Below are 23,867 nucleotides of genomic sequence, written 5' to 3' on the forward strand. Positions count from 1 at the left end.
CGATAATAATGTAACGTCGTCTGGATTGTTGGAAGAATGGAACGTTCAACTATAATGAAAGTTAAGACCTTAAAGATCTGGAAGACAACCATCAGACATGGATGATGTGTGTGTGTGTGTGTGTGTGTGTGTGTGTGTGTGTGTGTGTGTGTGTGTGTGTGTGTGTGTGTGTGTGTGTGTGTGTGTGTGTGTGTGTGTGTGTGTGTGTGTGTGTGTGTGTGTGTGTGTGTGTGTGCGCGCGCGTGTGTGTGTGTGTGTGTGTGTGTGTGTGTGTGTGTGTGTGTGTGTGTGTGTGTGTGTGTGTGTGTGTGTGTGTGTGTGTGTGTGTGTTTGAGCTTTTACAAATCCACTGTGAAAGACGAAGGAGTAGTGCTGAGGACCATGCTTGGGGCTGTGTGGAGGTCATGACATTTTGTCAGCCAGTGATTGTCAAGCAAATAACAGCCGGTCTCACGGTAACTGACCATTAATTATCATAAACACATTTAGCATCTCTTGTCTTCCACGCACAGCCTACAATCCACTGATGCAGACTGTTGGAACATCTACATTTTAAAAACGTCTAATAAATCCATGTAATATAGCCAACACCGTCACAATAAATCCATTATTTATTTTAGACAGGTCTAAAGAAACATGATATGAAGAAAATGTAGTCTATTTCAGAAGAACAGAATAGCATCCTCTGAGTTGTCCTTATGGTAGGCCCTGATGTGGTTATGCCGAATGGCCCTGGGCTACACTAGTTCATTTAGCAGACAAGTTTTGCTTAGAATTCGTTAGCATTATTTTATATTATTTTATAATCTGAAGAATACAATTGAACATAGCTGAATAAAACAGAAAGGATATTTTCTCCAAAAGGTTTGAGGGAGTGCGCACATGCGGCTATTCTGTGTTGAGCGGTTAACAAAGAAGCAGGTACTTCTATGCGCTTAATTTAGAGTTATTTATGTAACTTTAGTTGTGATGCAAACGTTGCGCTATATGTTTAGATTTCTAATACATTGTAAGGCTGCGTGATACGACTCTAATGATGATTTGAAAAAAGTTGCTTGAAAGTCCTGAGCTCTGCTTTTGTTTTTTGTGTGCAGGCTGTACCCACTTCATCAGTCTCTCATTCACAATTTGATAAGAACTTGATAATGCATCCCCTTTGTGTGGTCTTAATCCCCTTTAAAAAAAACATGCATTCTATGGTCAGTGTCCATTATGCCGTTTATAATAATTATAATTTCCCGCTTTGCACTGAAGCACCTCTCACTCACATGGCTCTCAGTCATGTGATCGGGTCTTTCTCAACGGCAACAAGTGAAAACAGACACATCGGTTACGCAACTATGCGCGTCCTTATCCAATTACGAAGTCGCATATCGAAGATATTGGAAGCAAGAACTGTCCACATTTACTTTTTGTCAGCCAACAAGATGATTTGGCCTAACGAACAGCAAAATAACTAGCCTATGTCAATCTACTGTCCCCCATAATACAAAAGTTTACCTATTCTATTCTATGCGAGACATACATTTTCCAAACATAGTCTGGGACAGTTGTGGGATGTGATAGATCCCAAATGAATACAAGCACTAGCATAAAAAAACAGTTTTAAGCAGTGAGCCTGACGCAACAGATCAGATCGTTTAGCTTAAAATGTTGATAAACTATTCGGCTATTTCTTCACATTATAAGTGCTGCAATGTACACATGGCAGTAGGCTATAAGCAGTAGGCTATCCCCAAAATTGAAACTCACGCGCTGCTTAGGCTCTACACCCATTATAAAGCAGATGAATGTGCTACATTTTTAAGTTATTTGGCCACTTTAGTTGTGATACAAACCGTATTAAAACATATAGGCCTATGTGCCAGGCTACATGAGGTGTGATACTAACCTTATTAAAACATATAGGCCTATGTGCCAGGCTACATGAGGTGTGATACTAACCTTATTAAAACATATAGGACTATGGGCTAGGCTACATGAGGTGTGATACTAACCTTATTAAAACCTCTACCGCTTCTCTCTCCCGGATCCGGGATCCTCCTCATCAAAAAAGCTGACCGGCATAGCCTAGCCTAACGGGAGAGGGATATCATATAATATAATTTTCATGAAATCACAAGTCCAATACAGCAAATGAAAGATAAACATCTTGTGAATCCAGCCATCATTTCCGATTTTTAAAATGTTTTACAGCGAAAACACAATATGTATTTCTATTAGCTAACCACAATAGCAAAAGACTCAACCGCATATTTTCAGCATTTTTCTACCGCATAGGTAGCTATCACAAAACCGACCAAATAGAGATATAATTAGTCACTAACCAAGAAACAACTTCATCAGATGACAGTCTTATAACATGTTATACAATAAATGTATGTTTTGTTCGAAAATGTGCATATTTGAGGTATAAATCATAGTTTTACATTGCAGCTACCATCAAAAATATCACCAAAGCAGCCAGAATAATTACAGAGAGCAACGTGAAATATCTAAATACTCATCATAAAACATTTATGAAAAATACATGGTGTACAGCAAATGAAAGATAAACATCTTGTGAATCCAGCCAATATTTCAGATTTTTTAAGTGTTTTACAGCGAAAACACAATATAGCATTATATTAGCTTACCACAATAGCCAAACACACACATGCATTTATTAGCAGCAAAAGGTATCTATCGCAAAAACCAGCAAAAGATATAAAATTATTCACTAACCTTGACCAACTTCATCAGATGACAGTCTTATAACATCAGGTTATACAATACACTTATGTTTTGTTCGAAAATGTGCATATTTTGAGCTGCAAACCGTGGTTATACATTGTGAATATGTAGTATCGATTCACCAAATTGTCCGGAGATATTTTGGACACTCACCTAATCTGACCAAAGAACTCATCATAAACTTTACTAAAAAATACATGTTGGACAGCAAATGAAAGATACACTAGTTGTTAATGCAACCGCCGTGTTAGATTTTTTAAAATAACTTTACCATAACAAACAGCTTACGTTATAGCGAGACAGCGCCCGCAAAAAGGGCGGAAAATAGGACTCAACATTTTCCACAGAAATACGAAATAACATCATAAATTGTTCTTACTTTTGTTGAGCTTCCATCAGAATCTTGTACAAGGAGTCCTAGGTCCAGAATAAATCGTTGTTTGGTTTTAGAATGTCCTTTTCTCCTGTCGAATTAGCAACCTTAGCTAGCCATGTGGCGCGAACATGCCCATCTTCTCCTGACGCAAAGAAAGGAAAATGCCAAAAGTCGCAATAAACATTGAATAAACTGATACAACTCGGTTGAAAAAAACTACTTTATGATGTTATCACATCTATCAAATAAAATCAGAGCCGGAGAAATCCACCGTCTATACCGAACGCTTTTCAGAAGCCAATGTCGATGTCCTTCCCGCGCCTAGGTAGAGAAAGGAAATTGTGGTCACGTCATTCTAAGAGCTCTTGTTCGACCTCAGATCAAGCTAGACACCCCATTCCACCTTCCACTGCCTGTTGACATCTAGTGGAAGGCGTATGGAGTGCATGCAAATCCATAGATATTAGGCAATTGAATAGGCAGGCCCTGGAACAGAGCATCGTTTTCAGATTTTTCACTTCCTGTCTGGAAGTTTGCTGCCAAATGAGTTCTGTTTTACTCACAGATAAAATTCAAACAGTTTTAGAAACTTGAGAGTGTTTTCTATCCAATAGTAATAATAATATGCATATTGTACGATCTAGAATAGAGTACGAGGCAGTTTAAATTGGGCATGATATTTTCCCAAAGTGAAAACAGCGCCCCCTATTCACAAGAAGTTTTAAAACATATAGGACTATGGGCTAGGCTACATGGGGTGTGATACTAACCTTATTAAAACATATAGGACTATGGGCTAGGCTACATGAGGTGTGATACTAACCTTATTGAAACATATAGGACTATGGGCTAGGCTACATGAGGTGTGATACTAACCTTATTAAAACATATAGGACTATGGGCTAGGCTACATGAGGTGTGATACTAACCTTATTAAAACATATAGGACTATGGGCTAGGCTACATGAGGTGTGATACTAACCTTATTAAAACATATAGGACTATGTATTTTGGTGTTCGGGTCCAGGATAATAACAATGGTGATATATGTAGCTAGATGGAGGACAACGAGTGGGTTTGAATAACCCAGTCAGATATTCAGTAGCTGATCTATTGTACAATCTTTTTTATTTATTTTTTACCTGGAAGAACTCTTTTGGGTTCAATCCCCATAGGAGATTCCCAAAAAGTATATTTTATGGGGACAGCCGAAAAACCCTTAGGCCTATGGACTAGGTCTAAGGGCTGGGTGGTCTAAAATGCTACAGCCCCTAGTGTAGACTTGATCCAGGCAGGACACTGGCTGGTCTAAAATGCTACAGCCCCTAGTGTAGACTTGATCCAGGCAGGACTTAATCCAGACGTTCTGTGCGTCCATGAATCCATGTAAATCTACCGAATCTGTTACCTTTTCATTTGAACTATCTGTTGCGATCGGGAGAGCGGGCCATCAGTTATTGTTTATAGTTATTACCGCGGAGCGCGGCTTGGAGCGCATGCCTCAAACCTATCGTGTAATGTGATTGGTCAACGATCACGGCTCTGCAGATCATCACAGGCCAATCATGCCATCGATATATGGTTAATATGTAATGAAATGACATGAAGACAAACCTGAAAGGGTGAAATATGAAACGTATATGTTTGCTGAAATGATCAATTCTGATATAGATTGAATAACCGATCACTGATTTCATTATTTGTATTAGTCTTCTCATGATTATGATGAATAGTTATGAGCATAAATGACTCAAGGATGATTCCTATTGACTTGTTATTGAACTGAATTGCTGAATTACCTAATTATGTTATTAATGAATGATTGTTATGATTTGGTCTTTGTGATTCTGAATTTGATTGGATACATGTTCTTTTTTTTCCTTTGTTATGCAGCACAGACGACCCAGTAAATATACCACTTTATGGTTAAAAGAATTCCTGCCTCAGTCTCATCCATTCCTCTGTCACCTGACCCGGGACCACCTGTTCACCTTCACTGTCAGTCATGCTACCTGTCCAGCTACCCACTTATATTTCCCTCACTAACTTTAAACATCAGAAATCTGAGCGCTGCAGCTGTATATAGTCCATCTGTAAATAGCCCATCCAATCTACCTACCTCATCCCCATATTGTTTTTATTAAATGTTCTGCTCTTTTGCACATCATCGTCTGCTCATTTATCACTCCATTGTTAATCTGCTAAATTGTAATTACTTCGCTACTATGGCCTGTTTTTGGCCTTACCTCCTCACGCCATTTGCACACACTGTATATAGACTTAATTTTTTTCCTATTGTGTTATTGACTGTACGCTTGTTTATTCCATGTGCAACTCTGTGTTGTTGTTTGTGTCGCAGTGCTTTGCTTTATCTTGGCCAGGTCGCAGTTGTAAATGAGAACTTGTTGTCAACTAGCTTACCTAGTTAAATAAAGGTGAAAAAATAAAATAAAATAAACACAGATTCCACTAATCTTTCACCTAGTGTAGACTTGATCCAGGCAGGACACAGGCTGCTATGGTCTGGCTTGCTCTTCACTAGGTTGTTGGGTTTGTTCCAGAGAGCCAGTGTCCCCCGTCGAGAGCCAAGAGGCCCTCTTAATCACAGCCCGCCATGACATCATCACCCCGGACCACAGCTCAATGGACCACCCTGTACAGAGAGCCGAGCAGAGGACCACACCTATACACAGCCTGGCTACTGATATCAGATACTACTGGCTACTGATATACAGTATACAGATACTACTGGCTACTGATATATAGTATACAGATACTACTGGCTACTGATATACAGTATACAGATACTACTGGCTACTGATATATAGTATACAGATACTACTGGCTACTGATATACAGTATACTGATACTACTGGCTACTGATATATAGTATACAGATACTACTGGCTACTGATATACAGTATACTGCTGGCTACTGATATATAGTATACAGATACTACTGGCTACTGATATATAGTATACAGATACTACTGGCTACTGATATACAGTATACAGATACTACTGGCTACTGATATATAGTATACAGATACTACTGGCTACTGACATACAGTATACAGATACTACAGATACTACTGAACTACATTCTTAAACATACCCAGACAATGAAAGAAAGAAACAGCACACAGACTCACACCAGAGAAACAGCACACAGACACACACCAGAGAAACACGTGCTTACATTTCCTAGAGACTAACAAACGTAAAATGAAAAATAAAAATTGTACATACATTTTATTTTTGTATTGTACTGAGATCAAGAACTGAAAAGGACCTGTTTTGAGTTGATTCCGCTCACCCAGAAAATGCATCAAGATTAATTTGTCTTGTTTGAAGATATTCTGACCTGTTTCAAGCCTTTTTAAGGTTAAAGTGAAATGATCTGTCAGCGTACTCAAATAATTTGTCTTGGTAAGATGTCAATGCCTTCCAATAGTATTAAATGCTGTATCTAGGGAAGGTCGACGTGTTTTGCAGGGAAACCCGTATGTAACCACAAGTGTGACACAGTGTGATGTCCTGTAGAGAAGCCACAAGTTCAGAAAATCCCATCTAATTCAGAAATACAGACTCAAAACAGCACAGACAGACGGGCATGTCCATAGGAAAACACAGACGGCATGTCCATAGGAAAACACAGACGGCATGTCCATAGGAAAAACATTTTATTGAAAAACATTTTCAGTTCTTAACAGACTGGTGGAATGTGTGTCACTTTAGTTTATTTTGTTTTTGAATGTTTAACCATTTCAACGGCCTGGTCATCTCAAACTGCAAGGGGAGGGGTTACAGATACAGCCACCTGGAAACCAGGACAGACTAAGGAAACCAGGACAGACTAAGGAAACCAGGACAGACTAACGAAACCAGGACAGACTAACGAAACCAGGACAGGGAGACAAATGAACAACGCAATCGTAATACTGTGTCACTTACTGAACAGAAATCAAATAAAAATAAAAAAAATAACAGAACAACAAAAATGAATTCAATAAATATTTATGGTTCACACGAATATGCAGCAGTCGGTTTGGCAACTTTTTCTCTCAATTGTTTCCAAACCAAATTGCCATGGAAACAGTGCAAAAGGGGAGGGAGTGGGAGGCGGACAAGGGCTTTCCAACGAGCGCTAGCTAAAAATACATAGGGAAAAGAAAAAAAAACTAATTCTATACAAAACATCTTACTTTAAGAGTTGATAAAAACATTGTTTTATTGATCTTGTCAATATATACACAAGCTATTTACCAACAAAAGTATGCTCTGTTTTACTGATGTTCCATTTGCTCTTTATTCATTTCCATTTACTTTCCTAAAAAGGTGAATAAGGCTATTGTAACAACCCCGGGATCCATAAACAATACAAACATTCATGTATTTACAGTTTCTTACCTACAGAAGAACGGTGCAAAATTACTGAGTCAGGTGACCAAGGGCTGACCAATACGAGCAAGGCATTTTACAGTAGCCTGAAGTACTTCTCCTAGCCAGCTTACTAACATTCTCTCAACATTGCTGCAACATTTCATTCATATAACAGAGAAAAAACGACCCTAGCCATGTTAGAAGAATGTCAGTTGTACGTTAGCTAGGATAAGGACGTCAGATTCAAAGAAACTAAAACGATTGTCATATTCTGTCGCAGTCGCAACTAAACATCAATTTGTTTGTGATTCCTGGTGTGTTTTTAGTTTTTTTTTTTCACACTTTTTCTTAAATAACTGTCCAGGTGCATCTCATTTTCAAAACGTTTCTTTCTTCTTCACAGTTTACCTTGGAACTACGGCACACAGTAAAAATAAAAATAAATGAAAAAGTTTAAAATAATACTAGAAATCAAAAACTCTAACAGCAGGCTCGTGCGATGTACTTTACTCGTTTTGTTTACGTCCTGTTTGTTGTCACATCTCTCAGTGGTTTTTAAGAACACTTTCCATTGGTGTAGATTTCTCTCAATTCTTAAAAAAATAAATAGAAATTGCATATTTGCAGATTTTGTAGCCTCTTAGAGGCACAAACCCCAGATCATACAAGGCTTGGTGAAATTTGATGTTCTTAATGAACTAATGAGAATGTTGGTTGCGAACAGATACATGATTGGGCGTGGTATAAGTCACAATCGTGTTCTCATTTTCTTAAGTCAATGTTTTTCAAATGTGTGTGAATAAAGAGAATAAAATGGCTGTCTTTCACTGGCCTTGCTCAAAAGGAGGCACACACACACACACACACGCACACGGTAGCGTGGGGAAAGAGGGGCACAGGGTCATCATGAGAATCTTTCCCATGTTCCTTTGGGAGATGCTACAGTGAAGGAGTGTGGGATACACTGCTGGTCTGCCTCGTGGTTACGCTATTTTGGATCCAACAACCTCCTCTCCCCTTGGAGCATATTTCCAGGCTGCCTTCCCTATCCCCTTCCCAGGCCCTAGTCCTGTGTCTCTGGGTGGAAGTTAAATGAAAAGATGGGACATTATGGGTGAATTAGATCCATCAAACCCCCTAGCTTGCATAATGTGTACTTTTTTTATACCAGACAATATTAACGTTTACTTCTCATCACTGTCTTTCTGACAACACACGTGCTTCTACACCTTCATTGCTTTGCTGTTTGGGGTTTTAGGCTGGGTTTCTGTACAGCACTTTGAGATATCAGCTGATGTAAGAAGGGCTTTATAAATACATTTGATTTGATTTGATTTAATGGGTCTATGATGAATAAATAATGATTTTTCATATGGTTAATTTCTTACTCTTTCTGTTTCAAAATGTCCTCCTTTAAATGTACATCTATTTTTCTAACAAACAAAACATTTAATAGTAAAAAAACAACAACAAGGAAATGCTAAAGATGATGTTTGAGAAACAGTGACAATGAGCTTTGATGTCCCTGTGCTTTTTAAAGTTGTGTAGGATAGCAACGGTTCTTGTTGCCCCTGGGAGCAGACATTACGGAACCTAGAGCTGTTTCAGCCAGCGGCTGGGTTAAACTCCACCAGACCTGGGCCTCTCTGTTTCAGCCAGCGGCTGGGTTAAACTCCACCAGAACTGGGTCTCTCTGTTTCAGCCAGCGGCTGGGTTAAACTCCACTTAGACCGGGGCCTCTCTGTTTCAGCCAGCGGCTGGGTTAAACTCCACTTGGACCTGGGCCTCTCTGTTTCAGCCAGCGGCTGGGTTAAACTCCACTTGGACCTGGGCTTCTCTGTTTCAGCCAGCGGCTGGGTTAAACTCCACTTGGACCTGGGCTTCTCTGTTTCAGCCAGCGGCTGGGTTAAACTCCACCAGACCTGGGCCTCTCTGTTTCAGCCAGCGGCTGGGTTAAACTCCACTTAGACCTGGGCCTCTCTGTTTCAGCCAGTGGCTGGGTTAAACTCCACTTAGACCTGGGCCTCTTTGTTTCAGCCAGCGGCTGGGTTAAACTCCACCATAACTGGGCTTCTCTGTTTCAGCCAGAGGCTGGGTTAAACTCCACTTAGACCTGGGCCTCTCTGTTTCAGCCAGCGGCTGGGTTAAACTCCACCAGAACTGGGTCTCTCTGTTTCAGCCAGCGGCTGGGTTAAACTCCACCAGAACTGGGCTTCTCTTATCTTTACCTTTCCTCCATGTAGCTGAAACTGCAGCAGCAAGGCATGGTGGGATTTCTTATTGCCTGTATTTCCGGTTCACTAACACCTCTCGGTGTTGTAAAGGCCCATCTATGGAAAGTCAGTCCTTGCTACTATTACAACTATACTGAAAGGGATACAGCTTCTATCCTCTCTCTCTTTCACCTCCTCTGCCAGCGCCTCTCTCTCCCTCTCTGTGATCTGACTGCTTGACTGAGGGAAAAGAGAGAGAGACAGTGGGGGGTAAAAAGTGCTGCTCTAGCATTCATTTAGGTCCTCCACCCTTCCCAGAAGCCACCTGGCGAGCCCTGACCACTCAGAGGGAGTAGAATGAGCAGCATGTCCCCCGATGGGACGGAACACAAATCAAACACCTCATCTTCCATATGGCCCAGCCCTCTCTAAGTCCTGCTTTCTGCTCTCCCAGTGCTGGGCTGCTGTGTGTGTGTGTGTGTGTGTGTGTGTGTGTGTGTGTGTGTGTGTGTGTGTGTGTGTGTGTGTGTGTGTGTGTGTGTGTGTGTGTGTGTGTGTGTGTGTGTGTGTGTGTGTGTGTGTGTGCGTGTGCGTGTGCGTGTGTGTGTGTGTGAAAGTCACGTACACCAGCACTGCATGAGCTGCGACAAAACCACATTACAAAAAAAATTATCTATCTGCAAGTTGAACGATACCAGGAATGAACCAACAATCTGACGCTATAAAAAGGAATCGTATTTTTTTCTTCTTCTCCAAAACCTTTTTTTAAGTAACCACGGTAACGATTAATGATGCAAGAAAGTAAAAGGTGTGGTCGGAACGATGAGGGAAATATGGGTCGTAACTAGTTCGAGGGTCTGAACAGTTCACAATGACTGACAGTGGGTGAGTATGTGGGTGTGTGAGTGGGTGTGCGTGGGTGGGTGATAGGGTGAGTGAGTGGGTGGTTGTGTGGGTGATAAGTTGATGTCCGTGTGTCAATTGGGATTGTCCCAGAGTGGATATTTCCGCTCCCGTCACTGAATCCACAAAGTGTCTCTGGACAGAGGGGCTAACTGCCATTACTGACATGAGTTCATGGTCCACCCCTTCTCTCCTTTTCCTCTCTCTGCCATCCCTCTCTTTCTCCCTCCGTTGTCTCTTTCCCTCTCTTTCCCAGCAGTAGTCTCTCTCGGGGAGAATCCCAGAGCAGGATATCCAGGGAGGTTTGGGTCAACTCCTCTTTTCCTTCTGTGTATCCAAAACAAACACCTGTAGGGGGGCATCTTTCTGTCTCTCCAACTATCCATCTGTCCTTCCGTCCGTCCGTCTGTCCACACACACAAACACGCTGCTGGGAGAGAAGAGGAGCGGATAGGAGGTATTCCCCCAAAAATCCCCAGCGAGCAGCTTTTCTTTTTGTGTTCTCCAACGAATCCTAACAACAAGGAATAATAACCACAATAGTAACGTTTCTGTAAAAACAACAAGAACAATAACAGAGAGATGGGAAAGGAGGGACCAATCCAAAAAGCGCCCTGCCAGGGAGGTGAGTTTAGACCTTGTAGTAGATGTTGGCAGGGCTCTGAGGGGGCATCTCCTGAACGATGTACACCGGGTGACCGTAGTCTCCGCTCACTTTCTCGTAGTGCGGGCAGAAGACGCTGTCTGAAGTCCTGAGAGGGATGATGATGTCACTGGGCTCCGAACCATTGTTGTTGCCCCGTTTGGGCGTGGCCAGCGTGCTGAGAGACAGCGTGGTGCCGTGCTGCGGAGAGTGCTTGCGGTGCCGCCGCCGGTACTTGAGCAACAGCAGGACCAGCATGATGATGATGACGATGAAGATGACGCTGCCCGAGATGATGCATGCTAACAGGGCCCCCTCGGAGCCGATGATGCTGGAGGATTTACCGCCCGGCCCCTGGTCGCCCTCGCCCTCCCTGTACGACGAATCTGAGAGGAGAAAAAATGTAAACTGTGAGTGAAAATAATGAATTAACCCTGTTAATATTCATACAGAAGGAGGTGAGATGGAGGGAGAATGGAGAAAAAGAGGGAGGGGTTAGGGGGTCTCCATTCAGTTTCTCCATGCCCATTTTCTCCCTCCCTCTCTCTCTCTCTCTTTCTCTCTCTCTCTCTTTCTCCTTCTTTCTCTCTCTCCCCCCCTCTCTCTCTTTCTCCTTCTTTCTCTCTCTCCCCCCCTCCCTCTCACTCACTCTCTCTCTCTCCCTCTCCCTCTCCCTCTCCCTCTCTCTCTCTCTCTCTCTCCCTCTCCCTCTCTCTCTCTCTCTCTCTCTCTCTCTCTCTCTCTCTCTCTCTCTCACAATATTTTCTTTGTGTCACAGTGAATATGGAAGACAGGTAGAAGGAGCACAATGACCAGAGAGTGAGGGCTGCTCTCACACAGCTCTCACAATCCATCTGCCCTCTATTCAAATTCAGCTTGTGATCCCTATGACCTAGGAGCTACGGCACAGTCCCACATAGAGCACGATGCAGTAGCATTTCAATAACAAACCAAACCTATAATGAATATAGACACATTCATGTTCTACTTATTACTAGGTCCACAGGGAATTAGATCGTATTATAAGATGGAAGAAGCAACATGAGCTGTGTCATATCGATTCATAACAACTACTCTGGTATACTTCCAAGACTCAAGGGCAGGTCTGCACCCCACCCTCCCCCGGGATAGGGGCCTCCTCCCTGGGCTGCAGGATTACTGTGTCTCCCTGTCTGGTTCCCCTGAGGGCCTAGTGCCACAGCTATGGGGAATGGCAGTGGGCCCGACGCAGGGACCCTTCCGTTGTTTAACAAGGGGATTATGCTGCCTCAGACACTCTGCTCATACCACTGATGCCCATATGCTTCTGCTCTGACCCGAGGAGGAGGGATGAGGTGGAAACAGACAGGAGAGGAGAAGATGCTGAGGTCTGCAGAGTGTGGTGCCAACGGGGATTTAGCAGATCCGTACGCCGGTCGTCAGAGGGTGAAAACAGAAAGGTGGGGCCAGAGGCCTGGCAGCGTTTTATATAGATCAGCTTGTTGTCACTCCTCGACTGATTTCTTCAAAATAAAGTTAATTGCGGAAATTGAGGGTCTGGTTTTCCTTTGTAGATTTTAACTGCAATTAATAGCATAGATAAGAACAGCCTCTGTGCGTGCGTGCGTGCGTGCGTGCGTGCGTGCGTGCGTGCGTGCGTGTGCGCGTGTGGAGAACAAGTGTCTGTGCTGAAAAAGGCTGTTAAGATTTTGGATAGCGATTGGATGGTTTTCATGAAAATGTCACTTTGCTGACGAGGAGTGGGGCTGGGATACTGTAGGCTATGAGCCCAGAGATGCCTATCAGTTTTACTTTCAATTACCAGGAGAGGAATTGCTGACCTTTACTTCCTGTCCTTCAATACACTCACGCTCACACACGCACACATAACCACACACACGTACACACACTCACACAAACTCTCAACCTGCTTTTACCAAAACTTAGTTAGAAAAGAACCCTCGACTGCGTTATGACTTGTTGTTACCTGTCTTCTCCAGCACTTGGTTTGGTTTGTAGGCGTCCTCTCCCACTGTGTCGGGCTGCTTGGGAGGGTATCTGGTGGGGTAGTCTTTGTCTTTGGGTGAGACAGGATCAGAGGGATCTGGAAGAAAACCATCAAGACATGGATGATTCACTCTGAATGTGTGTGTGTGTGTGTGTGTGTGTGTGTGTGTGTGTGTGTGTGTGTGTGTGTGTGTGTGTGTGTGTGTGTGTGTGTGTGTGTGTGTGTGTGCGCTCCTGATTAATTCCCTGACCTTCAGCAATTCTCAGTGAGCAGCTGCTACTGTTGTAGATGGCGACCTGGGGGAAAATGACCCCGTTGGGTGGCGAGGCAACTGATTTATGAATAATCATGGTCGTTAAATTATCAGCAGGGACCGGGCGGGCGTCATCACAGAGGACAGATGTGTACATGGGAATCCATCTCATGATCCATTACATCAGTCTCTAAGTCTCTCTGTCTCTCAATCTCTGTCCTAAGTGTCATGGAGGCTATTGAGTTGAATAATGCAGTAGGTAATACCTCAGATAACCTTATAGTGTGTACATACAAAGACTGTATGGTTATCTGTTCCTGACTTCACGCTGCTGCTCACAGACACTCACATGTGTCGTTTTGCATGAATTAACTGGTAGTAGAAATACTCACTTTGTCCCACTTTCATGATTATCTTCATGGATTTCATCTTGCAAACTCCTCCTTCCTGGTTCTCAAGCCCCTCCATGGTGCCATTAGAGGTTGCTGAGAGAGAGAGAGAGAGAGAGAGAGAGAGAGAGAGAGAGAGAGAGAGAGAGAGAGAGAGAGAGAGAGAGAGAGAGAGAGAGAGAGAGAGAGAGAGAGAGAGAGAGAGAGAGAGAGAGAGAGAGAGAGAGAGAGAGAGAGAGAGAGAGAGAGAGAGAGAGAGAGAGAGAGAGAGAGAGAGAGAGAGAGAAGGTTAGCATTAGCCACGAAGCTAACACATCATTGCTAACATCCAAATAATACAGTGCCATGGCCATATGTCCATTAAGTATGTCTTGGGCTGACCAGCCACTTTTTAAAGATGGCAGGGAAACGTTGAAAGACCCTAACAAGCGAGGGATTTCCTCTTAATAAAGTCACAATTCTTCCCCTAGTCACTCCACATTGCTGCCAGAATATTCCACATAGCCTATGCTTGTCCCCAAAGTCAATTAGCTTGGGTAATTGAGTCTATAATATCACTAACAGAGACAGAGAGAGACGGAGACAATAGAACAGGAACGACAAGCGACCATCTTGGATTTTTGGCTGAGCCACAGGAAACGGCTTATCAAACAGACAGAGTGTTACAATGGTAGTAAAATAACCCAGCTACTAATACACATAAACCTCTCGATCGCTCCCTTTTAACCTGCAGGCAGACAGACAGACAGACAGACAGACAGACAGACAGACAGACAGACAGACAGACAGACAGACAGACAGACAGACAGACAGACAGACAGACAGACAGACAGACAGACAGAGACCAACACACACAGAGACCAACACACACACCTGCTGTAAGGGAGAAAGAATGGAGGAAATCCATGATCAATAAAAGAGGGAAATAAACAAGGGAAGGAAAATAAAAGTCAAAAGGTGTTGAGGGACGTAAAGAGAAATGGGGGAATGGATGGAGGTGCTGCATGTTTCAGTAAGCGTTAAATATAAAATAACGTAAAGGGTTTGAGAAGCTGTTTAAACCGCGGCCTGAGGCCAGAGCAGCAGCCAACACTAAACACTATGGAGCCAGATGTTGGAGACGGGGGGAGTTGAGGGGAGACGCGAGATGCGAGACATCCCACATGTGATAGTAGAATAAAATGGGCCTCTAAACAGATGCTGAGAGGCCTTTTAAAAGACCCAAAATAACTTAAAACGCTGTACCCGGCCTGCATGCTGGTGACATGATACAGAATCAGAGTCTAGCTCCAGTATAAACAGTATTTAATGCTGCTCTATGGCACTAGCCACTGCATGGATCTCCCTCCATCCTGGTGCTATTCTCTCCCAGTACCTCCATCCTGATGCTATTCTCTCCCAGTCCCTCCATCCTGGTGCTATTCTCTCCCAGTCCCTCCATCCTGGTGCTATTCTCTCCCAGTCCCTCCATCCTGGTGCTATTCCCTCCCAGTCCCTCCATTCCTGGTGCTATTCTCTCCCAGTCTCTCCATCCTGGTGCTATTCTCTCCCAGTCTCTCCATCCTGATGCTATTCTCTCCCAGTCCCTCCATTCCTGGTGCTATTCTCTCCCAGTCCCTCCATCCTGGTGCTATTCTCTCCCAGTCCCTCCATCCTGGTGCTATTCTCTCCCAGTACCTCCATCCTGGTGCTATTCCCTCCCAGTCCCTCCATCCTGGTGCTATTCTCTCCCAGTCCCTCCATTCCTGGTGCTATTCTCTCCCAGTCCCTCCATCCTGGTGCTATTCCCTCCATCCTGGTGCTATTCTCTCCCAGTCTCTCCATCCTGGTGCTATTCTCTCCCAGTCTCTCCATCCTGGTGCTATTCTCTCCCAGTCCCTCCATCCTGGTGCTATTCCCTCCATCCTGGTGCTATTCTCTCCCAGTCCCTGCATTCCTGGTGCTATTCTCTCCCAGTCCCTCCATCCTGGTGCTATTCCCTCCATCCTGGTGCTATTCTCTCCCAGTCTCTCCATCCTGGTGCTATTCTCTCCCAGTCCCTCCATCCTGGTGCTATTCTCTCCCAGTCTCTCCATCCCTGGTGCTATTCTCTCCCAGTCTCTCCATCCTTGTGCTATTCTCTCCCAGTCCCTCCATTCCTGGTGCTATTCTCTCCCAGTCCCTCCATCCTGGTGCTATTCTCTCCCAATCCCTCCATTCCTGGTGCTATTCTCTCCCAGTCCCTCCACTCCTGGTGCCATTCTCTCCCAGTCCCTCCATCCTGGTGCTATTCTCTCCCAGTCCCTCCATCCTGGTGCTATTCTCTCCCAGTCTCTCCATCCCTGGTGCTATTCTCTCCCAGTCCCTCCATCCTGGTGCTATTCTCTCCCAGTCCCTCCATCCTGGTGCTATTCTCTCCCAGTCCCTCCATCCTGGTGCTATTCTCTCCCAGTCCCTCCATTCCTGGTGCTATTCTCTCCCAGTCCCTCCGCTGCCCCTAGAGGCGGTGGGCTGCACTGCGTCTGGGGGGGGGGGGGTTGGGAGGGTGGCTTGTGGTCTATCAGGTCAGTAACATAGAGGCTAACGAGCTGCCAGGGCTTAGAGGGTTGGCTTTCCGCCAGCGTACAGTGGCCTCTCTCCCTCTCCTCTCTCCCTCTGTGCTTTCCTCTGTGTGTGTGTGTGTGTGTGTGTGTGTGTGTGTGTGTGTGTGTGTGTGTGTGTGTGTGTGTGTGTGTGTGTGTGTGTGTGTGTGTGTGTGTGTGTGTGTGTGTGTGAGAGAGAGTGTGTATTGCATTGACATGCCAGTTCTAGCTGATCTAGCATGGCTGGTGTAGAGGGGGTATCATGAACATAATGAAGACACATAATGAAATCTCACTCTCTCTCTTTTGCTATTTTGCTATTTTGCTCTCTTCTCTCCCTCTCTTCCTCTCTCTCTCTCTCTCTCTCTCTTTATCTCCCTCTGTCTCTCTATCTCTCTCTCCCTCCCTCCTTCCTTCTCTATAGCATTTCTCAGTCTGCCCCCTCTGTGTTTGGCTAGTCAGGATAGTCAAACAATCGCTGCTCACAACTGCTCTTGTGTGTGACAGTGAGTGATTGGTGTTCAAGAGAAAAGGGTGGAACTTCTCCTCCCACTCTCTGTCCACTCCCTTCATAAACACGCGTGCACTCTGACACAGACACACACAACATGCACACACACACACAAGACGTGCACTCTGACACACACATAAAGACAAAGTATAATGTTTTTATCATCACCTCTACCTGACAATACTATCAGAGTCAGTGGCATACAGCATTCTCCTGGGAACTATTTCACATCCCATGAATACTAGTGGCATGACTGTAATCTCACAGGAGGTTGGTGGTCACCTGAAATGGGGAGGGCTCGTGGTAATGGCTGGAGCGGAATCAGTGGAACAGTATCATATATATCAAACATATGGTTTCCATGGTTCCCAGGTGTTTGATGCCGTTCCATTTTCTCCGTTCCGGACATTATTATGATCCGTCCTCCTCCAATGGACTGCATGAACTCTATCTCACAGGGGGGGGTCAACCTTCAACAGATGAACACGCCAAACACACGAGACAAACACAAACACACATGTCTTGTCTCCCAGTAGGCTACGCAGGGTGTGTGTTTAGTGCTTGTCTTCTGACTGATCCTGCTGCGATCAGGTGTCCTAATGACTGATCCTGCTGCGATCAGGTGTCCTAATGACTGATCCTGCTGCGATCAGGTGTCCTAATGACTGATCCTGCTGCAATCAGGTGTCCTAATGACTGATCCTGCTGCAATCAGGTGTCCTAATGACTGATCCTGCTGCAATCAGGTGTCCTAATGACTGATCCTGCTGCAATCAGGTGTCCTAATGACTGATCCTGCTGCAATCAGGTGTCCTAATGACTGATCCTGCTGCATCCTGCTTTTCATTCAAAATGGAGATCTGCCTTCCTCAGGGACAGAAACGTACAGAACTTATTGCAAAATGATGTGTAACCAACGCAATAGATAGCCATACAATCATGTTAAAGTGTTTAAAAGTTGATTTAACACAAACTCTGACAATTGAACTGTCTCACTCTGAGGCAGTATTTTAAAAGCGGGGTGGAAGAAAACACAAATTGTCAGGTTACACATTTGTTGGTTTTGTATCCATCCACCCCTCTCTCCCTGGGGTGTTCTGTGTCTGTGTCTACATACAGCACAGAAACACATCATGTTGTTATATAGCACTATCTCTCTGTGTCTCTGTCTCTCTGTCTCTCTGTCTCTCTGTCTCTCTGTCTCTCTGTCTGTGTCTCTGTGTCTCTGTGTCTCTGTCTCTCTTTCTCTCTCTTTCTCTCTCTTTCTCTCTCTCTCTCTCTCTCTCTCTCTCTCTCTCTCTCTCTCTCTCTCTCTCTCTCTCTCTCTCTCTCTCTCTCTCTCTCTCTCTCTCTCTCTCTCTCTCTCTCTCTCTCTAAACCTTAACAATCAGAACATAAACACATCAAACTGAATTTAGATCAGCCTATAAGGTGTCCCTACTCAGCCTACATCCTAGTTAACTTCCTCCACAGTTCAGTAGGGGCTGGAGGCTGGCAGGGCTGACCTGGATAGGCAACAGAATGGGATTGTTGCCTGCCTCGATGCTCGTTGCTCTGCACTGGGCTGTTTGGCAGGAGAAGATAGTTGCTAGCTGTAATCCCTAAAGGAACCTCAGGGAGGATAGACTCATACACGGCCCCTGACAAATGGATTTACCTCCAGCACCAGCACCTTACAGAGAAGATCAGTGAGGCAGGGAAAGAAAAAAGACTGATTATCCCATGAAGCCAAAAGATGAGAGAGACGTTTGGCTCCTGCTCGACCAAGAGAAAGAAAAAAGAGTAAGGGATGGAGAGAACGAGAGAGACAGAGAGACAGAGAGAGACAGAGAGAGATTGGCTATACTAAAACTCTTTAACATCGTCCTTAGCTCTGGCATCTTCCCCAATATTTGGAACCAAGGACTGATCACCCCAATCCACAAAAGTGGAGACAAATTTGACCCCAATAACTACCGTGGAATATGCGTCAACAGTAACCTTGGGAAAATACTCTGCATTATCATTAACAGCAGACTCGTACATTTCCTCAATGAAAACAATGTACTGAGCAAATGTCAAATTGGCTTTTTACCAAATTACCGTACAACAGACCATGTATTCACCCTACACACCCTAATTGACAACCAAACAAACCAAAACAAAGGCAAAGTCTTCTCATGCTTTGTTGATTTCAAAAAAGCCTTCGACTCAATTTGGCATGAGGGTCTGCTATACAAATTGATGGAAAGTGGTGTTGGGGGTAAAACATACGACATTATAAAATCCATGTACACAAACAACAAGTGTGCGGTTAAAATTGGCAAAAAACACACACATTTCTTCACACAGGGTCGTGGGGTGAGACAGGGATGCAGCTTAAGCCCCACCCTCTTCAACATATATATCAACGAATTGGCGCGGGCACTAGAACAGTCTGCAGCACCCGGTCTCACCCTACTAGAATCCGAAGTCAAATGTCTACTGTTTGCTGATGATCTGGTGCTTCTGTCACCAACCAAGGAGGGCCTACAGCAGCACCTAGATCTTCTGCACAGATTCTGTCAGACCTGGGCCCTGACAGTAAATCTCAGTAAGACCAAAATAATGGTGTTCCAAAAAAGGTCCAGTCACCAGGACCACAAATTCCATCTAGACACCGTTGCCCTAGAGCACACAAAAAACTATACATACCTCGGCCTAAACATCAGCACCACAGGTAACTTCCACAAAGCTGTGAACGATCTGAGAGACAAGGCAAGAAGGGCCTTCTATGCCATCAAAAGGAACATAAATTTCAACATACCAATTAGGATCTGGCTAAAAATACTTGAATCAGTCATAGAGCCCATTGCCCTTTATGGTTGTGAGGTCTGGGGTCCGCTCACCAACCAAGATTTCACAAAATGGGACAAACACCAAATTGAGACTCTGCATGCAGAATTCTGCAAAAATATCCTCCGTGTACAACGTAGAACACCAAATAATGCATGCAGAGCAGAATTAGGCCGATACCCACTAATTATCAAAATCCAGAAAAGAGCTGTTAAATTCTACAACCACCTAAAAGGAAGCGATTCCCAAACCTTCCATAACAAAGCCATCACCTACAGAGAGATGAACCTGGAGAAGAGTCCCCTAAGCAAGCTGGTCCTAGGGCTCTGTTCACAAACACAAACACACCCCACAGAGCCCCAGGACAACAGCACAATTAGACCCAACCAAATCATGAGAAAACAAAAAGATAATTACTTGACACATTGGAAAGAATTAACAAAAAAACAGAGCAAACTAGAATGCTATTTGGCCCTAAACAGAGAGTACACAGTGGCAGAATACCTGACCACTGTGACTGACCCAAACTTAAGGAAAGCTTTGACTATGTACAGACTCAGTGAGCATAGCCTTGCTATTGAGAAAGGCCGCCGTAGGCAGACATGGCTCTCAAGAGAAGACAGGCTATGTGCACACTGCCCACAAAATGAGGTGGAAACTGAGCTGCACTTCCTAACCTCCTGCCCAATGTATGACCATATTAGAGAGACATATTTCCCTCAGATTACACAGATCCACAAAGAATTCGAAAACAAATCCAATTTTGATAAACTCCCATATCTACTGGGTGAAATTCCACAGTGTGCCATCACAGCAGCAAGATTTGTGACCTGTTGCCACAAGAAAAGGGCAACCAGTGAAGAACAAACACCACTGTAAATACAACCCATATTTATGTTTATTTATTTTAACTTGTGTGCTTTAACCATTTGTACATTGTTACAACACTGCATATATATAATATGACATTTGTAATGTCTTTATTGTTTTGAAACTTCTGTATGTGTAATGTTTACTGTTCATTTTTATTGTTTATTTGACTTTTGTATATTACCTACCTCACTTGCTTTGGCAATGTTAACACATGTTTCCCATGCCAATAAAGCCCCTTGAATTGAATTGAATTGAATTGAATTGAGAGAGAGGAAGAGAGAGAGAGAGTGAGAGAGAGGAAGAGAGAGAGAGAGTGAGAAAGAGAGGGGGGGAGAAGGAGACAGTGAGAGGAAGAGAGAGAGAGAGAGAGAGGGGGGGGAGAAGGAGACAGTGAGAGAGAGAGAGAGAGAGAGAGAGAGAGAGAGAGAGAGAGAGAGAGAGAGAGAGAGAGAGAGAGAGAGAGAGAGAGACAGAGACAGAGACAGAGACAGAGACAGAGACAGAGAGAGAGAGAGAGAGAGAGAGAGAGAGAGAGAGAGAGAGAGAGAGAGAGAGAGAGAACGTTTTATGCGACGTGTCAGTTTTCCTTCAGGCCACATTCACTCAAATGTCCTTGTGGATTTCGGAGCCCATTTTGTCAGCTAAATCTTATAGCTCTCACTCAGAGTGGCTGTTGGCTGGAGCTACTTCCTTTCAGAGCACTTCCAGAAGATTCTGCGTTAAACCACAAAGTCACCGCACACACAACACATACACACAACACATACACACAACATAAACACACAGGCACCCCCACACAGAACACACACATACACACACACACATACACACACACACACCACAGAGGGAGAGGACAGATCAAGAGAAATCGCACTGAAAATGACAAATCACCTCAGTGGATAGAAGAGACAGCTCACACACACACAACCAATTTAGGCGACACACACATACACACATACATCACACACACACACACATCACACACACACATACAACACACACACACACATACATCATACACACACACACATACATCACACACACACACACACACACACACACACTCTCAAACATAGCAATACAAACGCCAAAACAAACTTACAACACACAGCAGTAAGTGTGCCAAGCGTTCACTGTTTTTGAAGGTTTTCTTGTGTTTGAGACAGTAACCAACAGAATTAGCACAGCCATAAACTCTCCTAATTGTCATCTCTCCAGCAGACTAGAACAAACTCCCCTCGCCTCAAAGCACAGTCCAGGATACTTCAAAGGCTATCGCTAAACATTCAGCCCCTTAACTCCATGTACCAGTGTCTATCCAATCAGGAGACTGAATGAAGATCCTGCCTCTTTAATGAGGAACATTCAATTGTGTGTTTCTCAATCAAGACCAAGGAACCTTCAGCGCTTAACCAAATTCCCTCTTGGTAACAAACCCTCTGGCTATGTGTGTGTGTGTGGAGCGGGTGTGTGTGTGTGTGTGTGTGGAGCGGGTGTGTGTGTGTGTGTGTGTGTGTGTGTGTGTGTGTGTGTGTGTGTGTGTGTGTGTGTGTGTGTGTGTGTGTGTGTGTGTGTGTGTGTGTGTGTGTGTGTGTGTGTATAATTAACCCACCACCTTGAGCCAATGAGGGGCCATCAAAACACAGAACTAGAGCGAGAGGAGAGAGAGAGAGAGAGACGGAGAGAAGAAGCGAGAGAGAGAGAGAGAGACGGAGAGGAGAGAGAGAGAGAGAGAGAGACGGAGAGGAGAGAGAGACGGAGAGAAGAAGCGAGAGAGAGAGAGAGAGAGAGAGAGAGAGAGAGAGAGAGAAGAGAGAGAGAGAGAGAGAGAGAGAGAGAGAGAGAAGAAGCGAGAGAGATGGAGAGGAGAGGAGAGAGAGAGACGGAGAGGAGAGAGAAAGACGGAGAGAGAGAGAGAGAGAGAGAGAGAGAAATGGAGCTTTGAGATCATTTTCCTCTCTCGTTGCTGTGGAGCCATCGTCATGGTGCTGGGGCCGTGGGCTGGTTAGTGACTTCATCTCCTGCAACTCAACACACCGTGACCCCCCCCAGAACAGGCTGGAGCAAGACAGGGTCACCCAAAAGACATACCAACCCCCCCTGACTCCCCCATCCCATTTCATTTATATTGAAATGAATTCACTACCAAGACCCCTTCGGCATTAATTCACCTTAATTTTACAGGTAGTATCCCGTTCTGTGTACATAAACTATTGTTCAATGGTGGAGAGGATGGAGCGGGTGGTGAAAGTAGGAATTCCCCTCAGTACACGGAGAGATGCTGGAGCGGGTGGCGAAAGTAGGAATTCCCCTCAGTACATGGAGAGATGCTGGAGAGGGTGGTGAAAGTAGGAATTCCTCTCAGTGCATGGAGAGATGCTGGAGCGGGTGGTGAAAGTAGGAATTCCCCTCCGTACACGGAGAGACGCTGGAACGGGTGGTGAAAGTAGGAATTCCCCTCAGTGCATGGAGAGATGCTGGAGCGGGTGGCGAAAGTAGGAATTCCCCTCAGTGCATGGAGAGATGCTGGAGCGGGTGGTGAAAGTAGGAATTCCCCTCAGTACACGGGGAGACGCTGGAGCGGGTGGTCAGAGTAGGAATTCCCCTCAGTACACAGAGAGACGCTGGAGCGGGTAGTGAAAGTAGGAATTCCCCTCAGTACACAGAGAGATGCTGGAGCGGGTGGTGAAAGTAGGAATTCCCCTCAGTACACAGAGAGATGCTGGAGCGGGTGGTGAAAGTAGGAATTCCCCTCAGTACACGGAGAGATGCTGGAGCGGGTGGTGAAAGTAGGAATTCCCCTCAGTACACGGAGAGATGCTGGAGCGGGTGGTGAAAGTAGGGATTCCCCTCAGTACACGGAGAGATGCTGGAGCGGGTGGTGAAAGTAGGAATTCCCCTCAGTACACGGAGAGATGCTGGAGCGGGTGGTGAAAGTAGGAATTCCCCTCAGTACATGGAGAGATGCTGGAGCGGGTGGTGAAAGTAGGAATTCCCCTCAGTACACGGAGAGACGCTGGAACGGGTGGTGAAAGTAGGAATTCCCCTCAGTACACGGAGAGACGCTGGAACGGGTGGTGAAAGGAGGAATTCCCCTCAGTACACGGAGAGATGCTGGAACGGGTGGTGAAAGGAGGAATTCCCCTCAGTACACGGAGAGACGCTGGAACGGGTGGTGAAAGGAGGAATTCCCCTCAGTACATACCAGCTACAGACGATACAACAGAC

General features: G+C 44.7%; 1 protein-coding gene across 1 annotated transcript in view; it reads right to left on the bottom strand.

The window, feature by feature from the left end:
- Positions 1-6,775: 6,775 nt before the first annotated feature.
- LOC139546257 (ephrin-B2a-like) overlaps positions 6,776-23,867 on the bottom strand; it is a 39,481-nt gene continuing 22,389 nt past the window's right edge. Inside the window, exons 3-5 of the mRNA XM_071354406.1 lie at positions 13,884-13,976; positions 13,218-13,334; positions 6,776-11,637 (exon numbers count right to left, since the gene is read on the bottom strand). Coding sequence (XP_071210507.1) covers positions 11,240-11,637; positions 13,218-13,334; positions 13,884-13,976 — 608 coding nt within the window. The 3' untranslated portion in view covers positions 6,776-11,239. The remainder of the gene's footprint in view (positions 11,638-13,217; positions 13,335-13,883; positions 13,977-23,867) is intronic.

This window comes from Salvelinus alpinus, chromosome 20 (assembly GCF_045679555.1).
Source record: "Salvelinus alpinus chromosome 20, SLU_Salpinus.1, whole genome shotgun sequence".
Classification (NCBI taxonomy): Eukaryota; Metazoa; Chordata; class Actinopteri; order Salmoniformes; family Salmonidae; genus Salvelinus; species Salvelinus alpinus.